This window comes from Zalophus californianus, chromosome 12 (genome assembly GCF_009762305.2).
Source record: "Zalophus californianus isolate mZalCal1 chromosome 12, mZalCal1.pri.v2, whole genome shotgun sequence".
NCBI classification, from domain to species: Eukaryota; Metazoa; Chordata; class Mammalia; order Carnivora; family Otariidae; genus Zalophus; species Zalophus californianus.
The window spans coordinates 106,743,842-106,770,144 of NC_045606.1; the positions used below are offsets into that span (position 1 = coordinate 106,743,842).

Below are 26,303 nucleotides of genomic sequence, written 5' to 3' on the forward strand. Positions count from 1 at the left end.
TAGGTATCCGTGTAGCTATAGACTTGAAGATGTTGGCCACCCTTGGCATGTCTCTGGGACCCGAGAAGTGCCCCTTTTTGGCTTGCAATATTTGGGTCATGGATATTTTAGGGGTGTCTTAGCAGCGTGGAGGTTTTCAGAGTCCTCTCTTGTGCTTCTCCTAGCCCCTCATTAACAGGTACAGTGGGAGAGTTGTCCTTTTAGGTTTGCTTCCTTTTGGATTGGGAAAGTACATATGCTCCTTGATCTCAAAGTCACTGATTTTCACCAAGGCGGTTGAGAAGAATAACTTTTACAGGTTTTGTGGTATAGGATGTAAATAAAATGACAGAGCATGGCATTGCCATTCTGGGCCTGGCGACTGGGGTTGAACGGAGGGGCTGTGGAGCACACTCTGTGTGCCCAGCTGTGTGCGAGGCACCCGTGTTTGTGAACGCCGGTCCTGCAGTGGCTCGTCCTCCCTGCTCTCCACTTGGAGCAGATGCTGACTTGCGCCTGCTTACTTCCCGGTGGGGGGTTCCCAGGGACAGTGTGGGACATGGGGAAGCTTGGTGCTCCCATGACCACGGCCTCACGTTTTCAGTCTCCAGCTTCCTGTGTTTGTCATTCCAGGTCACATGTTGCTGCTTTAGCCCTTTTAAAGCCTTTTTACTGTTTGCTGGGACAGTGCACGGCTCGGTCCTTGTGTGGGACCTACGAGAAGACTCTAGAATACATCATTATGTGAAGCTGGGCAATTGCTTCTGGACCTTCAGGACAGCAACGTTTTCTACTGGTCAGTGACCCCCACCTGCCCATCCGGTGTCTTCTAGAAAAGTCATAACAGAGTTGAGGAACATCTGCAGCGTCTTTGCATTTATTCCTTCAGATTACCCCAGGATGGGGTCTGACCTATGAACAAAAGAGGCATTTGAGGAATAGTGAAGTCAAAAATCTACCCAGGTGGTGCTCAGCTCATGGCCAACAATGATTAGAATGCTCTTTCTTGTTAAATTTCTGGATTTCAAATCCTCAGTGAAATAACTTTTAGTTTTAAATTAGCTTAAGGCATATTGGTACGTGTGTGTTCCACGGCGTAGTTAACCCCACGAATGCTTGAAATAGACAGAAAATGATTCACTTCTTGGGGGATGAAAAGACCCTGAACATCTGCACCTGCCAGGATCTTTAATATGAATCCTTCCTGCCATGCCATTGTAGCCACAGTCACGTAGCCACAACCACTCACGGCTACAACCACCCACCACAGCCACAGCAACCACCACAACCGCCACAGCCACAGCAACCGCAACAACCGCCACAACCACCGCAACCACAGCAGCCACTACCAAACAACCACAAACTGCAGCCTTAGCCAACAACCATGACAACCGCCAAACCAGCCTCCACAACCACAGCAGCCACAACCCCCACCCCTTGGTGGGTATGTGTTCTGGGGCTTCCTCAGTGCTTTGTAGACATTGGTTGTCTAATGCCTATCTTGGCCTACTTCCCTGCTGCTCAGGGAGAGGAGGAGCTTGTCCCTGGTCACACTGACTTTGTGGCGGGGCCTGCCCTCAGACCCCATTGGCTCCACTCTGTCTTTCTCTCCATTCCTGCCCAGGAGCCCCTGTGCCCAACACACACTTGGTTTCCTGTCTCTCCTTTCCCACCAGCCACTAATAGGTTTTCTGTCTCCACAGTTTTACTTTTTCCCGATGTCAAATGAATGGAATCCTACAGAATGTAGACCGTTGAGCCTGGCTTCTTTCACTTAGCATTTTGCATTTACAGCTCCTTGTGCTGCTGCGTGCACCAGCAGCTCGTCCCTCAAATGTGTGCACCATGTTGTTTACCCGTCCACCAGGTGGTGAGCATGTGGTTAATTCCAGTTGTTGGCGACTGTGAATAGAGCCTGCATCAAAGGGCCTGTATCAGCGCTTGGACCATTTTGCAGTCCCAGCGAAGTATGAGCTCCTGGTGCTCTGTATCTCACCAGCACGTGGTAGCACCAGCCTTTTAGCCGTTCTGATAGGTGTGTAGTGGTGTCTCATTATGGTCTTAATGTGCATTTCCTGATGACATATGATGTGCAGAATCTCTTCATAGGCTTTTTAGAAAAAAATTATTTATTAGAGAGAGAGAGCATGCATGAGGTGCGGGGAGAGGAAGAGAAAATCTCAAGTAGACTCTGCTGAGCACAGAGCCTGACGCAGGGCTTGACCCTGCGGCCGGGGATCGTGACCCGAGCCCAAGTCAAGAGCTGGACGCTCGACGGACTGTGCCACCTGGGTGCTCCCAAAGCTCCCCGCACCATTTTTTTTTGCCACCGTGTGTCTTCTTTGGGGAGGTGTCTGTTCACGTTTTGCACATTTCTACAAGTGATATATTGCCTTGTTGGGTTATAAGAGGGGTTTTTTTTTTTTTTATATTTTGAATAACAGTCCTTTATCAGATGTGTGTTTTGCCAGTATTTTTTCCCAGGCTGTGGCTCATCTTCTCATTTCTTAACCAAGTGGGGTTTTGAACTTTCTGTTTCTGGTCTTCCTCCGTGAGACTTTGATATCACACATATGTTGCGTATCTGTGTATGTACTATATGCATAACTGTGTTTTATACTGTTAGCCTTAAAACTCCCAGTTATTGTACCAGCAAAAGATGGATTTATTTGGGTATGGCAGAGGGTTGCAATCCACATAAGCACGCTATGGCAGATCTAGGCAAGTGCAAGAAACACAGGACACAGGGACGGTACTGCTTGGAGAAGGAGGAAGTTGGGGGGGGTTGTTTTGAAGAAAGGTCCACTGGAAAAAAGCAGGGTTCCAGGTGATGAGGTTTCTCACTGGCTGAGCTGCTGGGGACGCAGTGAACATCTTTCCCTGGTGATTCTGTCCTGTGGAGTGTTCTGATGTTGGGGTTTCTAACTGACAGTTTTTGTGACGGGCACTGAGTGCTGGGCTCCCCATCTAGCCTCCCAACTCCACTGTAGTGAGGTTTCCCTTTATTAATTTTCACAATGCATACAAAAAGGTTTTTTGTCCCCTAACAAACAACCTTTGCCTCCTTGGGGCAGTGTTGCTGTTGTTGAGAATGTATGAGTTTATAGGTACCTTATCGGTTTGATGCTATTACAGAGACAGCTTTTTTTTTAAAGAGGTTTTATTTATTTATTTGAGAGAGGGAGAGAGATCACAGAGGGAGAGGGAGAAGCAGACTCCCTGCTGAGCAGGGAGCCTGACGTGGGGCTCGATCCCAGGACCCTGAGATCATGACCTGAGCCAAAGGCAGACGCTTAACGACTGAGCCACCCAGGCACCTCCCAAAAGATAGCTTTTAAAAATGTGCATTTTCTAATTGCTCCTGATATACTAATTAATGTTTGAGTTCACCACCATATTCAGAACACTGGAACTGTTAAGTTTTTAAACTGTACATATATAGATAAGTGACTCCATTCAAACACCTCCTTCATTTTTTTTTTGCCGCTGAATGTTGTCACTGGGACCATTCAGGTTTCACTAAGCTCCCAGCGGGGAGTGAGCCAGGGCGCTTCTGACCCAGCCCCTGCACACACCCCCACCAGCATCTTCCCCCTACAGGCCCTTCCAGTGGACCCCCCCAGTGCCCTCCATCTGCAGGCCACCCTCAGTGTGGCCCCCCATTGTGTGCCCCTCCCCAGGGTGGCTCACCAGTGTGCAGCCCCCCTGCAGTGTACAGCACATGAGAAACCTCATCACCCCCACCCCTGCACTGCACAACTCTCCTCCCAGCGTGCCCCCCGCCCAGTACCTGGGCCGCCCTCAGTGCTTGCTCCTCAAGCTCGAACTAGAGTCTTGTCTGCTCTTCACTGGTTTTTCTCAGGGTTCAGCCCCCACTCTCATTTTGTTTCTTGCTGTTTTCTCTCCATGTCTGTCCTGGGTTTCTGATTTCAGGTGTTGTTTTTGCTTGCTTGCTTGAAGTACATTTCCAAGTGCTTTTTGAAGAGATGTGACACAGTCTAGGGTGGTGAGTTCTGGGCTTCTGCTAAGTGCTTGTTTGGGGCAGGAGAATTTTTTATCTCACATCCTTTGATTTGCATTTTGTATTTTCTTCTTATAGCAGTTTTGTATGGAGTTTGTCGATTTTTTTTTTCCTGTTCTTGGACTTTTTATAGATGGCTATTCTAGGTCAGAGGAGCTTTATTCTGTTAGTTTGTGAAATGTCGTTTCTTTCCTGGGTGGGGCAGGCGAGTGTCCCTGCTCCGTGTGCTGCCGTGCCCTGCCCTGTCTGGCTTCACTTTGCAGCCTGTCCATCCCTGTAGCTGGTGAGTGGCCCACCAGGCCCTGCCCGGGAAGCTGGGTTTGTTCTCAGGGCGCTTTTGCCTGGTTTCTGTTGGGCCTTTGACTCCCTCGTGCCATGGAGAGTCTTGACCTCACCCCTGCCCTCCGTGCCTATAGCCTTGTTGGAATGAGTACTTCTCTCTCTCCTTACAGGTGTTTTGAGGTCCATGATCTCCGTTTCACAGTAATGCTGAAAGCTGTGATCACACATCATTTTATTTGGGGTCCATATTGGTTTTGTGGTGTTTGGGGAGGATGGGTCCCCGCATGACATTAGTTGTGCTTCTGTGACTTCTTCACGTGTGGTCCTGTGTGCTTTAAACCTTAGATGGTATCCTGACTTCCGTAAACCACCGCAGTCCTGTTCAAGCCATAGAACCCATCTCCACGTCTGTCTACAAAAAACAGAGTTTTGTGCTTTCCCCCTTTTCTACTCAAGAAGGTATGTGATCTTTCACTTCTGTGAAATCCTTCAATCAAGTTATACAATGTGGTTTCTTTGTTCACAAGCCATTTCTTGTTTCTGTTTTTACTAGAAATGTCAGGTTTGTCATTCCACATTGCTTCCCTGGATGAAAGTGGGGTTCTCAATGTGTGGGTGAGTAGGATGTGCCCAGGTGCTCACACACGGGGCAGCGCCGACTGAATGCATGGGCTCTCGGACCTGCCAGTTCTGTGGTAGTCCAGGCACTCATACGTGCCTGGTGGTCGGACGATGATATGCTTGGCTAAGACGCAAGCACCGAGAGGGCGATACTGGACTGACTCGGAGGCTCCTGCAGGACTTCCTGGGGGAGTGAGGGGAGGGCGCTGGGGATGCATTCTTGGGGCGCTCTCAGAGGACGCCCTGAGGCTCTGGCCACCGGCCAGTCTGAGTGACGAGATGTGAAAAGAGGTCAAGGAAAGGGATTCATAACATTTAAAATACTAATTCTGAAGTTAATGATCAGTCTTTTTTCTGGAGCAGTTATATTTTTAGTACTGAATATAGAATGCTATCTTAATTAGAACTGCACTTCGCTTAGATTGTGTCCTGGTATATCCCTGACATGCATTAATACTCATTTCAATATTCTGTTTTTAGGTGGTTGTTGAATTACCAAAGGCAGATATTGCAGGCTCAGTAAGTGACTTAGGTAACTATTAAATAAAAAAAGTTAACTTAGTCTATGTTTTCTAGGGTGAATAGAGATTAAAGATACTGACAACCACTTTGAAAAATAAGTGAGTAGCTGCCTGAAAAATGAACGTTAACGTTCTATATTGTATAACGGTAATCAACTGCTGAATAGACACGTCCGAGTGATTCAGTAATACTCCTTCCAGCTGATGATGTTTTCATTTCAGGAAGGGTTAATAAGTTCTGCTTCTGTCTGTGTGCCATTCTCTTCTCTGTGTTCCTTCCATGCACTCAGGAGTCTGAGCGCTTGAACGCATGTTCATTGTGGGTGGTCTTCCCTTGGTCGGACTCCGGGGCCTCTCTGAGGTTGGAGTTGGCAGAGGCCTGCCACGGCCTCGCACGTCGGGGGGAGTGCAAGTGTTTACTGAATGGCCCTGGGCGTGCTAAGCAATAGAAATTGACAAGAGGCCCAAAGGGGGTTCCAGGCAGGGCTTTGCTGGGGCTTGTGCCCCAGCACTAGGGGGATGCACAAAGGGAGTCCTCAGGCTGCCTCCCCAGGAGGGGTTGGTGAGAGCTTTAAAGAAACTTTGGTGGGAAAAGGGTGATGTCTAAAGATGTAGAGCAGGGATTTTTTTGGGGGCTGGCACACTTAGCGGTCATGCTTCTTCATGCTCCTTCATACGCTACATGTCTAATCAGCTAGCATGTTAAATCCCCACCCCCGGGTGTGATTTTTAGTATGATAATGAGAGGGAAAGCTGGTGAAGGGTCAGCACTGTGGTCCATCTTGGCTCAGACCGGTTTGGTCTGGTTCTCACAGCCGAACTTCCCTTTTAGATGCTGGAGGGTGTCTGAACTGTAGTAAACTGGTCAAAAACTGGGTCTTGGGGGCTTGCTTATTGGGGGCTTGTGGCTTCTGGTGTCTGGCTTAGTTTCTGGCAGCACCTGTAAGCAGGGCTAGAAAACTGGGTGACGGTGGCGTGTGAGGACTTCTGGATGAGGAACTGGAGTCCCATCCCTGCTCCATCTCAGAAGTGTGAGTCAGCTCGAGCACTTTGCGATGCCGTGGCGTCCAGTGCTTCGCTCCCGCGAGGCCTGGGCATGGTGGACTCTTGAGTCTGTTCCTTGGGTCTGGCACTCCCTGACTCTGTCCTCACATCATTAGTTCAACTGCTTACTTTCCAGGGGCCAGCCCCGTTCACCCTGTGTGTGTGAGGGGTGTGCCCGGCTGACACTTGTTCCTGCCGTCTGGAAACCAGAGGGTTAGAGATGGGGCACTTTGTGTCCATGGAGCAAGGGCTGCGTGCTTCGTGCTGAATGTCAGAGACAGTGCTCGGAAGTACTGTGGACTCTAACTTTAATGAAAACAGGGCTGAATTATCTCACTGATTTCACGTGTAAACATTTTTGAGGCAGAGTAACTATTTTCTCACTGTTTTCTTATAGCTTCCTCTCTGCTTCTTACAAAGCCATCATACTGAGTCTGTATTGAGCCTTTGGGGGGCTCATAGACTCTTGGGTTGCTAGAGCAGGACAGCGTGGGAGGTGCTCACCCCTCCTCAGTGTGGCTTGATGGTGGGGCCGGACTCAGAGTTGGGCTCAGGGCTGACCCTGCCCTCACCCAGGCTGATGCCCTGGACCCAAGGATGTTGCAGCCTTCGAGCGCATCTTCAGGCTGCCTGTGTTGCTCACTTGAGCCATGACCAGGCCATTTTTTAGGAATTTTGGATGGTGGTGAGGAGTTAGAAAGTCTCTGTCCACAGTTAGTTCATAATCTGCCTGTGGAGATGAAATCATTTTGCATAAAAATACTTTGTAGTAATATGGAGTAGTCACAGAAGTTATTATAGGGCAGTGTGTATTTCATCGTTAAGTGTTGTTATATAAAAACTCCTTTTATCTATAGGACCACTTACCCAAACTCTGACCATGTTTCAGCTTTGCTTTTGGGAAAAGAGGGGCTGACACTCATACCAGTAGTCGGTGCTGGAAGAGCACGACCATTAAATGCCCGTGGGAGCGTTTGAGGTGTGTGTGTGTTACATGAGTGCTAACTCAAATCACGGCTACAGCTAATCACTCACCATCGATGAAGGGTTCTCAACAAACTGGGCCCTGTCTTGGGTGCCAGGGGAGCAAGGTGACAGGATGCTGGCTCTGCCCCAGGGAGTGTTGTCTTATATGGGGAGGTTGACACACCAGCCATGGCCATCGGTGATGTGACCGCTACTTCAGAAGATGTGCTTAGTAAGGGCTGTGGAGCCAGGGCAGGAAGACTTCCCAGGGGAGGCCATAACATTTGGGCCGAGACTTTCAGCACTGGAGTTCCTGCAGGAGGACAGTGTGCTGGGGAAAACGAGGGCAGTCTCAAGTCTGTGACAACATAGAATATTCTCCTATCAGAGTTGTAACCTTGACAGAGCCCGTCACTATAATCAGTCACACTTCCTGCAAGTTGAATTTGTCTGTAGGGTTAGGGTCTCTATACTCCCAAGGGTCTAGGCAGTACCTTGCCCAGAATTTGGGTTTCAGTATGCATAAATTTTTAGTTCCCTCCTTTGCGGTAATTACAAAAAAAGGAGGAGGATATTGGGGGCAGACACAGGAGGCAAAGTCAGTGAATGGCAGAGAGGTCAGAGCTGTGGCCATAAGTGCTTCGGGAGTCCAGGGAAGGGGGTACCAGCACCGAGGAGCGGGTGACCGCCGGGTGTGCCTCTGCCTTTGTAGGAGGGAGGTCCTCGGTGTTTCTGATGAGCATAAGACCACCAGTGGGCATTTACAGCAAACTATTCCTGTTGGGAACTTAAGGGGTTTTGGTTTTGTTTTGCTTAGTGTACTGCCATTTTTTTATTTTATCAGATCTAAAAATGTAAAGGCTTCTTGATTGGTTCCACAGTCCTTTTCTCATAGGGCAGTTTACACGAACCTCGCCTTCATTAGGGAGGGAACACTCTTTATGGGCCCACGATTTGGTGTCATTTCCTAACACAGATGTTTAAGCAATGAGAAATGATTCCAGGCAACTGTGATTAGATTTTGGTTTAACTTGTATTAAGAGGTGCATTTATTTATGGTTTTCCTATTTTTAGGTCTGATACCTGGAGGGAGGATAAAGCTGGTGCACAGTGCTGTAATTCAGCTGAGCGACAGGTAAGCCTGTGCAGTCTGAGTGAGAACGTTCTCTCCTCTCCCAAGACCGACTTCCCACGGAAGGAAATAACGTTAGGTAATTGCACATACAGAAAATGTGTGGTCGGGTGTGCATTGAAAAATCCAACTCCTCACACTGTATTTTTGCTCAATTAGTTTAATATTAATGAGTCAGTGTAATAAATAGTTACCACATATAGAGCTAACATTTTTTTCTTTGATTAAAATAATTTTTATCTTATAAATTGGTACTACAAAAACTTGACTATTTTTCAACCAGGTTTAATATAACTCTGAAGTTAAATAGGTAAGTTTCAGGAACCAGAAACATCAATATGAAAGTTTTATTCAGAAATTTCAATTTCTACTTTTACTTGTATAACTTAATGTGATGTAAAAATTTTTATTAAATATACAAATATCGTTTGTGGTACTTATATACTCCATGTAAATTTATTTCCGAAACATCTTTTTTCTTGTCGTTTATTGCAGTTGGGGGCTATCAGCATGTGATTTACCCTTGAAAAGTTGTTTATATTAGCGTGATTCTTCTTAGAATGCCTCTGGGGTATAGTAATGAATTTGTACCTGCTTTGAGATTTTAAGTCACCTTTAGTTGGTTTAAATATGATTACTACAGGGAATTCTTTATGTTTAAAGAAGTCAGCTAGTACCTTGTGACCCCTGGCCCTCACTGAATTTCCCCGTGGATTGGGGAGGTGGCAGCTGAGACAGGAGGTAGACAAGGAGCGTGCTCAGTCAGAGGGAGCAGCCCATGGGAGGCCCAGGGGCAGGAGCACCCGACCCCCCTAGGAAACTGCCGGCAGGTTTGCTGTCGAGAGAGGTGGGAGTGAGTCTCTGGCCAGACCTCAGAGTGTTTGCTGTGCTGCAGGGTCCAGATGGCTCTCTTGCAGGGGGTAGGGAGCCAGTACAGGATTTTAAGGCAGAGAGTGGTGTGTCTTATTTGTGATTTAGAATGATCTGCTTGGCGACAGTGTGGGATTGGACAGAGGAAGGGAGACAGGAGGCTGTTGTAGGGTTGATTAGAAGGATAGGGTCTGAAGTATGGTGGCCATCTTGCATAGGGAGGGGTTGATCTCAGTTAAAGGGGTGGAGTTTGGAGGAGTTGCCTCTCACCGGGGTGTCTGGCTTGGCTGCCAGGTGTACCGCACACAACATGAGGAACCGGAGCTAAGGGGGAGGGGACTGGGCTCGTGCTGCTTGTGGAGATGCCCAGGAGGCAGCCAGCTCCACAGCAGAGATCTTAGCTGGAGGCACAGACTGAAGAGTCCTCAGCTGACCAGGGACATTTGCAGTCCTCAATGTGGGTATGAGAGACAGTGGCCAGATTCCCAACTTCTGGCAGAAGGGGCAGCCATGGACCCTTTCCTGTTACAAATACATACACTGTATAGCGTAAATACTAACAATAAACTAAATAGAGTTTTTCCAACAAAGAAGAGGACGGTGCCAGCCAGGAATGGAGCTTAGAGTTGGCGTGCAAGCCTTTGTGTGGTGTGGAGGCTTGGGTGTCAGTGTGGCTGTCACAGGCTTCTTGGCTGTGCGGGGCTCAGGCCATGCAACCAGTGACGCATCAGGCTTGCCTGACACTGGGGGCTAGAAGTGAGAGCCCTGTGCGGGATTCCTGAGTTCATGGCCCCTTCAGTGAGAGAGAAACTCAGGGATCCCCACCCCAACCCAGGAGAGACAATGGGGTGTGGGAGACTTGAAACCCTGAGCTCCCGGTAGGGGCTGGGATCCACAAGCTGAGGAGGTGGCATCAGAATCTCAGGCCAGTGGCTCACCATCCAACACTGGAACAGCTGCCCGGTAGGCGGTGTTCGAAGGTGGAGGAGGAGGGTCCATCCTTCCTACTGAGGAGGCACTTTGAGACCAGGAAACAAAGCAGGTGACTCCATCCAGTTTACTCAGCGTTTTATTCAGGGTATCTTACTGACAGGGAGGATTGAGCAGGTGACCATCCAGAGCTGTGCTCTGCAAAGTTCAGACCTTAGTGCACAGGTTTTATAGAGTAAGCGGATGTGCAGAGAGGCATTGCAGTAAGGTCAGAGGGTTCACATACACCTCAGAGGGTTCGTGTGCGCCTCATTGCAAGCTAACCCTTAATTAGATCTCATGGTGCCATCTGTGTCTCAGGAAGGGGGGACCCTTTGTTATCTTTAACAAATTGGTAGAATGCCAAAGGAAGCCTCCCCCAGTCCTGGCCTCAGTGGTCATTTCTAAGGTGTGTATATTACTTTCCAAGGGGCCTGGAACACGTAGCCCCGAGAGAGGACACGCACAAGATGAAGTCAGTATTGTCAGCACTCCTACGTGGGAGATGCTCCCATGAGATACGCTCCCAGGGCTCTTAGAAGAAGCAGTTCAGAAAGAAAAATTATAAAAACTGCAAGCCTGAAGAAACATTTACCACGGCACAATGAATGGGCTCAGCACAACAAGAACTTGGGATAATGGGACAATCTAAAAGACATTTCTAGAAAGAAATTGTCTCTGAAATTTTAAAGTATGTGAATGGTTAAGTAGATTAGATGTAGCTAAAGAAAGAATTAGTGAACAGGAGACCAGAGCTGGAGGAATGTGTAGCGTAGGGAGCAGAAAAAGGAATGGGAAAAGAGCAACGAAGAGCCACGGGGGAAGGGTGAGACCAGCAGCTCCATGTCTGGGGACACCCAGTGAGGGGTAAATGTGTGAAGTGCCGTCAGCCCTCTGGCACCAAACAGTTCATCTGCTCATTTTGCTGTTTCTTTCCAGCCTTTCCCATAAAGGCTGTGAATTCTGGGGGGCCACACGAACCCTGAATGTGAAGTTTCTGCCTTCAGACCCTAGTCATTTCATTGTTGGCACAGACGTGGTAAGTAAGAGTTTAAATCTCATTCTGTAACTCATTCTCCTTTCTTGGTTGTTTGGCAAATCTTCATTAAAGATTGACTTATTATTTGCTTTTATTATGATGCTGTGTAGTTGTTTCAAGAATAACTGCTTTTATCCAACCTCATGCCTAATCCTTTATATCACCATTGGTCTTCTCATTACCAGGGTCTTATAAGTCATGGCACCAGACAAGATTTGAGAGTATCTCCCAAATTGTACAAAGCCCAGCAACCTGGTATGAGACCAGTCCAAGTGAATGTGATCGATTTTTCACCATTTGGAGAACCAGTATTCTTGGTAAGAAAGTCTGTTGTTAAAGCACCATTTCTGTTTGGGCGGCAAAACACTAGCAGTGATCTCTGGGGATTTCTTTAAAGTTGATCACTCACCAGCGCACATTGGTGCCAGTGGACTGCATGGGGCGAAGGTCCCCTCTGTGTAGCCTGTGCAGAGCATTCCATGTGGCTGTGGAATGGGTCTGAAATGTCTTTATCTTCACGTAATTTGGGTTTATGGGAAAGTTACAAGAACCTGCCCGTTGCATCACATCCTTTGCTCCGGGGCTCCACCCTCTCCCCCAGTCTGTGTGTGGGTGTCCACGCTTTACTGTCTGACAGGAAGTTGCAGAAATGATATTTTATCCCTAAATAGTTTGGTGTTGGTTTCCTAAAAATAGGGTCATACTCCTGCAGCTGCAGTCCAGCCTTGACCAGTAGGAAGTTAGCACTGGAACAGCCCTGGCATCCAACGTGCGGGTCTGATCAATGACGGCCTGGTTTATACGCAAAATAACACCTGAGGTCACGAATCTCATTCAGTTCTGGGACAGTTCCTCAGACATTCTGAGGGGCTTAGGAGGCTCCTCAGTTTGATTCTGTGTGATGTTTCCTCATGATTAGATTCAGGTTTGCTCTGACCCGCATCTGCCAGTGGAGTCACTCCTTTCCCTGTCTGATTCCCATGTGTCTGTGGGGAGAGAAATGGTCACTCGGTCGGTGCCCCACACGCAGCTCCCAGCTCCCCCCGCCGGTCACTCGGTCTGGGCATCCATTGGCATGGCTTGCCTGCATCCGTTATTGGGGTGATAAGCAAATGGTGATTTCCTAGTCCTCCCCTTAGTTTTATGTTACTGGTTGGCTGTGCGCTGGTAGGAAGGCTTTCCCTTCTCTCGTGGGCAGGCACGCATGTGTGTATTTAGGACGTCAGGTGGACACATGGCTGTTGACTGTTGACTCTCCTCGTTGGGTCACGTCCTCTGCTGCTCAGACTGTCCTGGGGACACCCTTCAGGCTGGCTCTTGTGTTTTCTGACCTTTGCTTTCTGGTACAGCAAACTCCGGAATCAGCCATTTCTCCAAGGAGTCCTGGCTCCAGTCAGGAGAAAAGTACTGAGAAACCAAGATCTGGGCAGCAAGAAGTGCTCACTGGGCAGGACACAGCATCGATACCTGCTTTGATCTCTGTCTGCTTATCATAAAGCCGGTGCTCACTCACATCCTTAATGCCAGGGCAACCCTGGTTCCCTCCACCCACCTGGCAGGGGGAGACCTGGCTTCTCTTACCCGCGATGTACACTTATGTGCTCAATCCTTACCCGTGATGTACACTTACGTGCTCAATCCTAGAGTGCACAGAGCATTTTGTGGTTGCTAACTCATGCCTCTGCTCTTTTCGAGGAAGGATGTGAAGGATTAAATATATTGCGTTAAAAAGGAGTTAAGCTTCTCGAAGCTAAAAATTTGGGCTTTTACTTAACCAGCCAAGTTTTGTTTTATAAAAATTTCAATCCAAGGGGAATATATAACCGTATTATTGGTTCACATTTATGTAATCTTTTTAAAAAGGTGGGTTATTGATTTCTCTGGAGCCAATCTTAACAGCCTATGGTTGAATTAGCAATATTCAACTTTGTTAAAGATAAACACCTGTTTATGTATTCACTGAATTCATTATTGGCCATTTGGGGAAGGGGAAGGGGGTTCCAAGTGTATCAGGATCTCCAGGGCGAATGCTCACCTTTGTAATTTGTGAGGACAGACCTAGTGCTCTGAAGAGTGTCCCTCATTGCTGAGACTGAGTGAAAAAGAAGAAAGAACGAGACCAACAATGTCCACCCCTGTCCCCAGGCCGGCTGTTCAGATGGAAGCATCAGGTTACACCAGCTGACGTCCGAGTGCCCTCTCCTTCAGTGGGACAGCAGCACCAACGGCCACGCGGTCACAGGCCTCCACTGGTCCTTGACCAGACCTGCCATGTTTCTGGCCCAGGATGACATGTCCTGTATTTATATCTGGGATCTGCTGGAAAGTGATCTGGGTCCTGTAGCCAAACAGCTCATCTCCCCAGACAGGTGAGTCTGATGATGTGCCCTCACAGGCAGTTCTCAGAAGCATCCTTGGTGATTTATGGGTAAGGTTGCTACACTTTAAACTGCGGTTATTTATGTTTAAATTTAAATACTTTTATATTTACATATTTAAGTAATATGTTGAAAACCACTTTAGAATATGTTATTTCATATTTAGGCCAGAATAGTCTGTGGATTAAAGAATTCACACTGTACTATTTTCCCATGATTATCATCCTTTTTATTTATTTTTTCATTTATTTGAGATAGAGTGAGTGAGAGAGAGAGAGCACAAGCAGGGGGAGGGCAGAGGGAGAGGGAGAAGCAGGCTCCCCACTGAGCAGGGAGCCCGACATGGGGCTCGATCCCAGGACCCTGGGATCATGACCTGAGCTGAAGGCAGACACTTAATGACTGAGCCACCCAGGTGCTGCCCCCCACCATGATTATCATTCTATAAATAAAAAAAGCTTTTTGTGAGCTCCTTAGTTGCATTCATTTATTAGTCTTTTATTTTTTTAATTAAAAAATTTTTGGGGGGGGGGCGCCTGGGTGGCTCAGTCGTTAAGTGTCTGCCTTCAGCTCAGGTCATGATCCCGGGGTCCTGGGATCGAGCCCTACGTCAGGCTCCCTGCTCGGGGGGAAGCCTGCTTCTCTCTTTCCTGCTCCCCCTGCTTGTGTTCCCTCTGTTGCTGTGTCTCTCTCTGTCAAATAAATAAATAAAATCTTAAAAAAAAAAAATTAATGTTTTAAAGATTTTATTTATTTATTCATGAGAGAGAGAGGGAGGCAGAGGCAGAGGGAGAAGTAGGCTCCCCAAGGAGCTGGGAGCCCGACGTGGGACTCGATCCCAGGACCCCAAGATTGTGACCTGAGCAGAAGGCAGACACTTAGTGACTGAGCCACCGAGGCATCCCATTTATTCGTCTTTTAAATTCAGTATTTGAGCGATATACAGAGTCTTCCTTCTCGTTTCTAAAAAGGGATACTACATGGGAATCAGTAATTCACATAATTTCACATCAGTGTCATTTCTCTGCCCTAAACTGATGTCCCATTCAAACCAGCCCCATGTGCCTCTGCACTGAGTGAGGTGAAACCCATTCATGCGAGTAGTTAGTGATGTGCTTTAAATAATCCCGTTTTTGTTGTTCTGTTTAATCGACAGTTGAAATACGTATCAAGTTTTCACTGTGAAGGGCTCTCTCTTGACCCCATTTTGTCTCGATACCTGTTTTCTTTCTTGAGATTTTCTCTTTTTTGTCAGTACATTCTCCTGCTATGAAATGAAAGCTCTCATGACCTGCGGAGGAGGGGGCCACCCAGCTGTCACCCACGTCCCTTTGTAGAGGAAAAAGAAGGGCAAGCGGTGATCAAAACCGGGGTACGGTTTGACAGAATGTTAGGACACACCAGCAAGACCTGAAAAGGGGCACCCGGCGGGCTCAGGCGGTTGGGTGTCTGCCTTTGGCTCAGGTCATGATCCCGGGGTCCTGGGATCGAGCCCCGCATTGGGCTCCCTGCTTAGTGGGAAACCTGCTTCTCCTCTCCCTCTACCTGATGTTCCCCTGCTTGTGCGCTCTCTCTACCTCTCTCTCTTTCTAAAAAAAAAAAAAAAAAAAAAAGACCTGAAAAAATTAAGACCTTTGTGTATTTAGTGCAAGTAGTAGGTACACTTACATTATTCTTTTTTTATTATGTTAATCACCATACATTACATCATTAGTTTTTGATGTAGTGTTCCATGATTCATTGTTTGTGCATAACACCCAGTGCTCCACGCAGAACATGCCCTCTTTAATACCCATCACCAGGCTAACCCATCCCCCCACCCCCCTCCCCTCTAGAACCCTCAGTTTGTTTCTCAGAGTCCATCGTCTCTCATGGTTCGTCTCCCCCTCCGATTTCCCCCCCTTCATTTCTCCCTTCCTTCTCCTAATGTCCTCCATGCTGTTCCTTAGGTTCCACAAATTAGTGAAACCATATAATTGACTTTCTCTGCTTGACTTATTTCACTTAGCATAATCTCCTCCAGTTCCATCCATGTCAATGCAAATGGTGGGTATTCATCCTTTCTGATGGCTGAGTAGTAGTCTATTGTACATATGAACCACATCATACAGCAATTCAGTAATGTGGCAGGATACAAAATCAATGCAAAGAAATCAGTTACTTTTCTATACACCAACAGTGTAACTGTAGAAAGAGAAATTAGGGAATCGATTCCATTTATAATAGCACCAAAAACCATAAGATACCTAGGAGTAGACCTAACCAAAGAGGTAAAGGATCTATACTCTAGAAACTGCAGAACACTTATGAAAGAAATGGAGGAGGAAGACACAAAAAAGATGGAAAAACATCCCATGCTCATGGATTGGAAGAATAAACATCGTTAAAATGTCAGTGCTGCCTGGAGTAATTTACATGTTCAACACCATCCCTATCAAAATACCGTTGACATTGTTCATGGAGCTGGAAGAAACAATCCTAAAATTTGTATGGAATCAGAAAAGACCCCAAATTGCCAGGGAAATGTTGAAAAAGAAAAACAAAGCTAGTGGCATCACAATTCCGGACTTCCAGCTCTATTACAAAGCTGTAATCACCAAGACAGTATGGTACTGGCACAAAAACAGACACTTAGATCAATGGAACAGAATAGAGTCTCCAGAAATGGACCCACTTACATTATTCTAATTATTAAAAAATACATCATTGAAATCCAGACTGTGATTCACTTATAAACAGAATGTACATACAGTTTATTTCCCAAAGTTTGTCTGTTATTTAATAAAATAAGTGTTTCCCGAGTACCTACTGTGCGCCGGGCCCCAGTGCAGGCCCTGGGGTACAGCGGTGAACCAGCTGGTAGGCTCACATCCTGATGGGGCAAGATGGGTAGTAAACAAAATAAACTAGGAAGTCCCACAACTTGTGATGGGAGAAATGAACAGGGAGGGATCCAGTGTGGATTTTCGGTGGGGCAGGGAAGGAAGGTCTTACCAAGAAGAGGGGAGGTTTGGGGTCTCCTGGGGTAGGGACAGGGGTCTCTCCCCCGCTCATGCCCTTGGTGGCAGTGGGGACCGGCCAGCGTGTCTGGATCTCGGCAGAGGGCAGCGAGCTGAAGCCGCACAGAGCAGGGGAGCTGCTGAGGCAGAGCCCAGAATGATGTGGAGCATTCCATCTTAGACGCCTCCTGTCTGGTTAGCGGCAGTGTCCGTTAAAGAAGTCATATTCCTAGAAAGGGCTGTGTTTCTTTAGCTGCAGAGAAGAACAGAACAAGCAACTGACAGAGTCTAAAAGGCACAAGTTTAGGTAGAAGGAAGAATTTACCACATTTAGGGTGATAAGTAAGCTGCGTGCTCATGATCTGGGAGCAGAAGCACGCCAGGCGGTGAGTGTGTGGGGGGCAGGCACGGCTCTGGGCCAGGGCAGGGGTGTGGTAGCAGCCTGCGAGCCCGGACTGTGCCTTTTCTCTGCCCTTGGCTTAGATTCTGTCTGGCTCTCAAATCCCAAGGGCATTTTACCTGAACCGTCAGAGTCCACACTGGTGCTTTGACATCTGTTTTCACATAGACCCAGCTTAGCGGTGCCCCGTGGAGCACGCCGTGTGGTGCACCCTAGTATCGCGGTTGCTACGCAGCGGAAGCCTTCACGTTTGTCACCCTCTGCTCATGTTTCCAAGTTTGTGGCAGTTAAACTTGACCTGTGTTTTACACTAGTAGTTGAACAGCAGTGTTGAAGCACTAAGTAGTACTAAGTGATGATTCAAGTTAGTTAACGTATGGTGTCATGTTAGTTCCAGAGGTGGAGGTCAGTGACTCATCAGTTGCGTACAACACCCAGTGCTCATCACATCACCTCCGTCCTTACTGCCCATCCCCCAGTTACCCCACCCCCTCCCTCCAGCAGCCCTGTTTGTTCCCTGGAGTTAAGAGTCTCTCATGGTTTGTCTCCCTCAATGATTGTAATTTTTCGTAGTTTGCTCACCTGCCACAAATCGTGTTGTGGCTCTCCAGAGTGTGGCCTGTGGGTGGGTGTAGACTGACTGGCCTCCCAGGGGCTAAGTCAGGTCCCTATCGGGGTGTGCTGTGCTTACATCACAGGGGCCTGGGGTTGGGGGAGTATTTGGATTGTGGGGACAAACTTAGGAGTATCAGTGGGCACTCAGTCCCCGTGGGGCCACAGTGGGGATTCTCTGCTACCTGCGACCGCTGGCAACCCCCTGGAGGGGCTCACTGCTCCCGTCCTGTGCCAGTCGTGGATCCCACGGAATCAAGGCCCCTGTGGGTGCTGGTGCTGGCGGCCCTTGTCATTATGAGAAGACAGGAGGGGCGGGAGCATTGAGGTCGGTATGAGGTGGGCATGGTCTCAGCCTTCTTGGTGAGTAAAGGTGGGATGAATGTAGGCCAGAGGCATTTCGAGGATGCTGGGGACCCCTGACCAAATCAGGCATCGTCAAGGGATCTAGTCAGGGGCCAGGGGAGACCTCTGGAGGTGATGCCGCTGAGTCAGGTCTCAAAGGATAAGTGGAAGTGAACAGAGGAAGACAGGAGGAGCGAGAGTCCCAAGAGGCCGGTACTGCAGGTGCTGTGTGGGAACTGGGATCTGGGTGGCCCTGAGCAGCCAGCGGGCCTCGAGTAGACGTGGGATGCAGGTTGCTGAGTGTCTGTCAGCAGCCTGTGAGGGGGAAGGTTAGAGACAGGACCCAGTCAGAGAAACTGGTCAGTGAAGGGACGGGAGAGGCAATGTCAGGGCTGTTGGGCTGGCTCTGGGTTTCTTGCTGGGCGCCTGAGGGCCACTGGCATCCCCGTTCACCAGAAGGAGCAAAGCTGGATGGGACGGTCTAGTGCTCAAGGCATTCCAGCCCAGGTGTCTTCAGGCAGCACATCCTCCATCATGATCTGTGCCCCTCGCAAGCGGTCAGTCTGCAAAAATGCAGAAATACGTTTTCTAAGCGGTTTCCATAGATTTTTGTATCTTTTATTTCTGGCCCAACTTTTCTTTTGACTATTACTGAAATTTTTAGAATTTCCTTTGCTTTTTACTCCTTCCTTGGAGGATAGATAATTTGGGAGACTCAAGATCACACAGCATGTGCTTCTTACTTTCAGGCTGGTGGCCATGACAGTCGTGGGTGAAGCAGAGAAGGCCAGTGGCAGCTTCCTGGCCCTGGTGCTGGCCAGAGCCTCTGGCAGCGTGGACGTCCAGTACCTGAAGAGGGCGTGGGCAGCCCCCGTGGGAGACGAGCTGAGGAAGCTGCGGCTACTCTTTCAGGAAGCCCTGTAGAAGGGGGGCTGCCAGATAGCGGGGTGTGGTCTTGGGGACGGGGGCAGGGCAGAATGATGACCCACACGGGAAAGACAGTTGTATCCGTGTGCATGTACATTGATAGAGGGTATGTATTCTCTATGTAACTTACTTTACAAGAATGTCACCTCAGTGTTCCCAGTGAGTAAATCACTATTTTTTGAATGGAAACAACACACCTTTTAGTGTATGCTGAGCTTGAGAGGAAATAGTCATGTTGATTATGTTCTTTGAGAATATTTCTACTTATTTTTAGAATAGCTTTAAAATATTAGCACATTTATATTTTAAACAGTCTACCATGAAAATGTACTTTAATGAGCAATTTTCTTAGTCCTGCAGAAAAGGACATACTCAGGTATAAATTAAATGGAGTTATGTCATTGAAATGACCTCTGCCAACTGTGTTTTCTTAAAACTTTCTTGGGCTTCTTTTGGCATTATTTGAATGTCAGGCACATTTTACATTATGCTTTAGTATTTAAAAATGTCTGTATAAAAATAACCTAAGTAAATAAATGCTCTTGAATTTTGTACTCAGTTATAACAGAATTTTGGGGTGAGATCCAAGAAAGCCCAGGATGGCCCCCTGGCACAGTGAGGGGTGGGGATGGTCAGCGAGGGGCCAGGTGGGGCTTCAGTTTCTCTGGCCACACGGAGCTCCCACTTAGCCACAGGAAGATCTCACGGCAGGATGAGAGCATCTTTTACCCAGAAGGTAACAAGGGACATTCCAGAGCATTTGGCCCCTGTGTGTAAACACGTATGTGTCTGACTTGTTCAGTCGATGTGCTCTGTCTCCTTCACTGGACCAGGAGCTCTGTGGACAGAGATGTGTCTCTTTCTCACCATTGTCTCCGAGGGCTGTGTGCCTGCCTCACACACGGTGCTCAGCCAGTGGTGAAAGAAGCAATTGAGTGAGTTGGCAGTGTGGCTCTAATACAGAGCAGAGTCCTACCAGAATGCCGTAGTTCATGACTGGTGGTGGAGATTTTAATTCTGGAAACAGGCTAATCCCCCTGGCCCCTCATCTACCATCCCCCCAAGTCCTTATTTGTGAAATTTGACCTAAACTGGAATTGAGAGGAGTCTAACTACTCTAGTAATAATGAGTGACCTCCAGAGACCTCCAGAATAAGATGGCATCCAGTTAGCAGCCATACTGGCTCTTCTAAATCCTAACAGAGGCTCGGGACACAGAAGGGAAAAAGCATGGCCACCAAAAACTGGCCCGCTGATTAGGAGAACTAGGTGTGAGATCATTGGACTCCACTGAAAAGGGCCAGTGACACCTAGGGATTGAGGTCCTCCTACTGGAGCCTGTGTCTTGGACACAAGACTCCTGCCTGCAGATCCCCCCTCCCCAGTCCTCTGGGGGAGCTGCTTCTCCCTTCAGGGGATGCTGCTCTCTGCTTTCAGACAAAGCTCCCCCATGCCCACCACCAGCACCTCCTTCCTCCCATTCACATCGAGACCCCAACACCAGGAAATAACCAGAGGGAGATAAGTGCCAAAATATAATTTTGCCAAAATTATCTTTGAGGACATGTGGGGACTAGAAGGGTCCTGCCGGCCGTCCTTATTGGAGGAGCCAGTTTTAGGGGGTTTTGCTCTTTGAATAGCTTGTTTAGAGTGTCTAAGAGACATTAAGGAACAGAAGAGGAAGAAGAGGAGGCCCCATCTGAGTTGTGGGTCTGCACTAGAAAGAGTCTGTTTAGGGCTGGAGATGTGCACAGCTCTTACCCCAGCGTCTAGAAGAAGAAGGTCCCACTGGGCCCGGCTTGTTGGCAACCACAGAGTCTGGACCTTTGAAGGAGGAGTAGACCAGGAGTGATGAATGTAGTGCTGTGAAATATATTACTTGGCAAATGAAAGAATATTATTCTGAGGACCCAGAAAGGGAGCAGACATCTGGAGACACTTGGCCAGAGGAAGAAAAACAGGCAAGCAGCAAACAACAACAAAATGATAGACTATAAGGAGAAATGGCTTCTAGAAAAGTAATAGAAAGCCACAGGAGAAAACAGATTTAACATTAAATGCTAGAGAAAATGTGTAAAATAAGAGTTAAAATCCACACTGAAGATGACGAATGGGTATTTTCCATTAGGAATAATGGGGCAGTGATGTAGAGACTTACTTGAGGAGTTTCTCAGAATGCAGAGGGACAAATTGATGAAATAGTAAAAGACCAGCGGTCCAAACTAGGAGTTATAGGTGCTTCTAAGGATGAACAATTGGAAAAGAAGTAACAATAAACAATTGTAGGAAGAACTTCCTGAGTTGATAAAAGACCTAATATGCATGTCAGAAGGCTCATTGGGAGGCGATCCACAGACAGGATCAAGGTCAGCATTGCATAAAACATCAACGTTCTTTCAGAATTAAGGAAATGTATTTTATTTTTCCTCCTTTTTCCCCTCTTCTTTAGTTAATTGAGCATTGTTTTGATTCCATTTTATGTCTATTGACTTAGCACTCTTATACCTCTTTTAAAAAGTAGTTAGTGGCTGTCCAATTTTCCCAACACCATTTGTTGAAGAGACTGTCTTTTTTCCATTGGACATTCTTTCCTGCTTTGTCAAAGATTAGTTGACCATAGAGTTGAGGGTCCATTTCTGGGCTCTCGATTCTGTTCCACTGATCTATGTGTCTGTTTTTGTGCCAGTACCATACTGCCTTGATGATGACAGCTTTGTAATAGAGCTGGAAGTCCGGAATTGTGATGCCGCCAGCTTTGCTTTTCTTTTTCAACATTTCCCTGGCAATTTGGGGTCTTTTCTGATTCCATACAAATTTTAGGATTATTTGTTCCATTTCTTTGAAAAAAGTGGATGGTATTTTGATGGGGATTGCACTGAATGTGTGGATTGCTCTAGGTAGCATTGACATCTTCACAATATTTGTTCTTCCAATTCATGAGCACAGAACGTTTTTCCATTTCTTTGTGTCTTCCTCAATTTCTTTCATGAATATTTTATAGTTTTCTGAGTACAGATCCTTTGCCTCTTTGGTTAGATTTATTCCTAGGTATCTTATGGTTTTGGGTGCAATTGTAAATGGGATCGACTCCTTAATTTCTCTTTCTTGTCTTGTTGGTGTATGGGAATGCTACTGATTTCTGTGCATTGATTTTATATCCTGCCACTTTACTGAATTCCTGTATGAGTTCTAGAAGTTTTGGGGTGGAGTCTTTTGGGTTTTCCACATAAAGTATCATATCATCTGCAAAAAGTGAGAGTTTGACTACTTCTTTGCTGATTCGGATGCCTTTTATTTCTTTTTGTTGTCTGATTGCTGTGGCTAGGACTTCTAGTACTATGTTGAATAGCAGTAGAATGAAATGGGACCATTTCCTTACACCACTCACAAAAATAGACTCAAAATGGATGAAAGACCTAAATGTGAGACAGGAGTCCATCAGAATCCTAGAAGAGAACACAGGCAGCAACCTCTTCGACCTCAGCCACAGCAACTTCTTTCTAGAAACATCACCAAAGGCAAGGGAAGCAGGGCAGAAATGAACTATTGGGACTTCATCAAGATAAAAAGCTTTTGCACAGCTAATGAAACAGTCAACAAAACCAAAAGACAACCGACAAAACGGGAAAAGATATTTGCAAATGACATATCAGATAAAGGGCTAGTATCCAAAATCTATAAAGAACTTGTCAAACTCAACACCCAAATAACAAATAATCCAATCAAGAAATGGGCAGAAGACATGAACATTTTTCCAAAGAAGACATCCAAATGGCCAACAGACACATGAAAAAGTGCTCCACATCGCTCGGCATCAGGGAAATCCAAATCAAAACCTCAATGAGATACCACCTCACACCCGTCAGAATGGCTAAAATTAACAAAAGAGGAAACAACTCATGTTGTTAAGGATGAGGAGAAGGGGGAACCCTCCTACACTGTTGGTGGGAATGCAAGCTGGTGCAACCACTCTGGAAAACAGTATGGAGGTTCCTCAAAAAGTTGAAAATAGAGCTACCCTATGATCCAGCAATTGCACTACTGGGTATTTACCCCAAAGATACAAATGTAGGGATCCGAAGGGGCACGTGCACCCCAATGTTTATAGCAGCAATGTCCACAATAGCCAAACTGTGGAAAGAGCGAAGATGTCCATCGACAGATGAATGGATAAAGAAGAGGTGGTATACACACAAAAATAGACTCCAAATGGTTGAAAGACCTAAACGTGAGACAGGAGTCCATCTAAATCCTAAAGGAGAACACAGGTAGCAACCTTTTCGACCTTAGCCGCAGCAACTTCTTCCTAGAAACATCGCCAAAGGCACGGGAAGCCAGGGCAAAAATGAACTATTGGGATTTCATCAAGATAAAAAGCTTTTGCACAGCAAAAGAAACAGTCCACAAAACCAAAAGACAACCGACAGAATGGGAGAAAATATTTGCAAATGACATATCAGATAAAGGGCTAGTATCCAAAATCTATAAAGAACTTATCAAACTCAACACCCAAAGAACAAATAATCCAATCAAGAAATGGGCAGAAGACATGAACAGACATTTCTCCAAAGAAGACATCCAAATGGCCAACAGGCACATGAAAAAGTGCTCCACATCGCTCGGCATCAGGGAAATCCAAATCAAAACCTCAATGAGATACCACCTCACACCCGTCAGAATGGCTAAAATTAACAAGTCAGGGAACGACAGATGTTGGCGGGGATGTGCAGAAAGGGGAACCCTCCTACACTGTTGGTGGGAATGCAAGCTGGTGCAACCCCTCTGGAAAACAGTATGGAGGTTCCTCAAACAGTTGAAATTAGAGCTACCGTTCGATCCAGCAATTGCACTACTGGGTATTTACCACAAAGATACAAATGTAGGGACCCGAAGGGGTACGTGCACCCCAATGTTTATAGCAGCAATGTCCACCATAGCCAAACTGTGGAAAGAGCCAAGATGCCCATCGACAGATGAATGGATAAAGAAGATGTGGTATATATACACAATGGAATATTATGCAGCCATCAAAAGGAATGAGATCTTGCCATTTGCAATGACGTGGATGGAACTGGAGGGTGTTATGCTGAGTGAAATAAGTCAATCAGAGAAAGACATGTATCATATGACCTCACTGATATGAGGAATTTTTAACCTCAGGAAACAAACTGAGGGTTGCTGGAGTGGTGGGGGCTGGGAGGGATGGGGTGGCTGGGTGATAGACATTGGGGAGGGTATGTGCTATGGTGAGCGCTGTGAATTGTGCAAGACTGTTGAATCACAGTTCTGTACTTCTGAAACAAATAACGCAACATATTTTAAGAAAAAAGAAAAGAAGATAACAGGAGAGGAAGAAAAGGGGAGTATGTCAGAGGGGGAGACGAACCATGAGAGATGATGGACTCTGAAAAACAAACTGAGGGTTCTAGAGGGGAGGGGGGTAGGGGGGTGGGTTAGCCTGGTGATGGGTATTGAGGAGGGCACGTTCTGCGTGGAGCACTGGGTGTTATGAACAAACAATGAATCATGGAACACTGCACCAAAAACTAATGATGTAATATATGGTGATTAACATAACAATAAAAAAATAAAAAAAAAAAGAAGAGGTGGTATATATACACAATGGAATATTATGCAGCCATCAAAAGGAATGAGATCTTGCCATTTGCAACGACGTGGATGGAGCTGGAGGGTGTTATGCTGAGTGAAATAAGTCAGTGAGAGAAAGACATGTATCCTATGACCTCACTGATATGAGGAATTCTTAATCTCAGGAAACAAACTGAGGGTTGCTGGAGTGGTGGGGGGTGGGAGGGACGGGGTGGCTGGGTGATAGACATTGGGGAGGGTATGTGCTATGGTGAGCGCTGTGAATTGTGCAAGACTGTTGAATCACAGATTTGTACTTCTGAAACAAATAATGCAATATATGTTAAAAAAAAGCAGGAAGGGAAAAATGAAGTGGGGGAAATCGGAGGGGGAGACGAACCATGAGAGACGATGGACTCTGAGAAACAAACTGAGGGTTCTAGAGGGGAGGGGGGTGGGGGGATGGGTTAGCCTGGTGATGGGTATTAAAGAGGGCACGTTCTGCGTGGAGCACTGGGTGTTATGCACAAACAATGAATCATGGAACACTGCATCCAAAAAAAAAAAAAAGAAAGAAAAAAAAAAGTAGTTAGTGATTGCCTTAGGGCTTACAACATATATCTTTATTTAACCAGAGTCTGTCTCTGAACGTTGTATACCTCTTCAGGGGCACGGTGAGGAACTTACCTGCTTCCTCTCATCCTGTGTGCGTCTGCATATATTCTCCTCGTATGTGCTATAAACACTCAGTGTGTTGTTATGTTTGCTTTAGACAGTTAACTTTTCAAGTAATTCCGTGTGGGGAGAATGAATCTTACCTTACCCTCATGTGTCCTGTGCTTTCCTTTTCTTCTTGCATATGTGAGCTGCCATCTAGTATTGTCCTCCTTGTGCCTGAGAAGTTTCCTTTAACATTTCTTGGAGAGTAGCGACAGTGGCAATAAAACTCCTAAGAATTTTCTTTGTCTTAGAAAGTATTTATTTCTCCTCCACTTTTTAAAAGAACAGATTTATTTACTTATTTTAGAGAGAGAGAATCTCAAGCAGACTGAGCACAGAGCCCAACACAGAGCTCAATCTCATGACCCTGAGATCACGACCTGAGCTGAAATCAAGAGTCGGATGCTCAACTGACTGAACCACCCAGGTGCCCCTCTCCTTTTCTTTTGAGACGCGTCTTCACTCAGTACATCATTCTGGGTTGAGAGTGTTCTGTCAGCACATCAAAGATATCCCTCCATTGTCAGCCACGTTTCTGAAGACAGGGTGCCTAGCTTTTCACCTTTGTCCCTGTGTATGTAATATGTCTCTTCTCTGGCTGCTCTTAGGAATTTCTCTGACTTTTACCAACAATTTGAATATGATATGTGGGTTTCTTGCCCCCCTGCCCCACTTTTTAAAAAAATTATCCTACTTGATGTTCTCTGAACTTCTTGGACCTTCAGTTCGGCGTCTATCATTACTTTTGGAAAATTCTCGGCCATTATTTCCTCAAATATTTCTTTTCCCCTGTTCTCTCCTCTCAGATTCCAGTGATGTATGCATTAGACTGTTTGATATTATCTCACAACTCCTGGATAATATGTTCTGCCTTTTTTTTTTTTCTCTT

At 46.6% G+C, this 26,303-nt stretch overlaps 1 protein-coding gene across 12 annotated transcripts in view; it reads left to right on the top strand.

Moving 5' to 3' along the window:
* DYNC2I1 (dynein 2 intermediate chain 1) overlaps nt 1-21,705 on the top strand; it is a 59,005-nt gene extending 37,300 nt beyond the window's left edge. For 6 of the 12 annotated variants that reach the window (XM_027573624.2, XM_027573626.2, XM_027573632.2 and 3 more), the window contains 9 exons: nt 613-775; nt 4,628-4,741; nt 4,836-4,897; nt 5,384-5,435; nt 8,509-8,569; nt 11,345-11,444; nt 11,630-11,761; nt 13,590-13,813; nt 18,928-21,704. In XM_027573624.2, the coding sequence (XP_027429425.2) occupies nt 613-775; nt 4,628-4,741; nt 4,836-4,897; nt 5,384-5,435; nt 8,509-8,569; nt 11,345-11,444; nt 11,630-11,761; nt 13,590-13,813; nt 18,928-19,102 (1,083 nt within the window). In that variant the 3' untranslated portion in view covers nt 19,103-21,704. Of the gene's footprint in view, nt 1-612; nt 776-4,627; nt 4,742-4,835; nt 4,898-5,383; nt 5,436-8,508; nt 8,646-9,061; nt 10,479-11,344; nt 11,445-11,629; nt 11,762-13,589; nt 13,814-18,927 lie in introns of those variants that run through there. The other 6 variants (XM_027573628.2, XM_027573629.2, XM_027573634.2 and 3 more) reach the window with 4 other exon arrangements.
* The last annotated feature ends 4,598 nt before the right edge of the window (nt 21,706-26,303 follow it).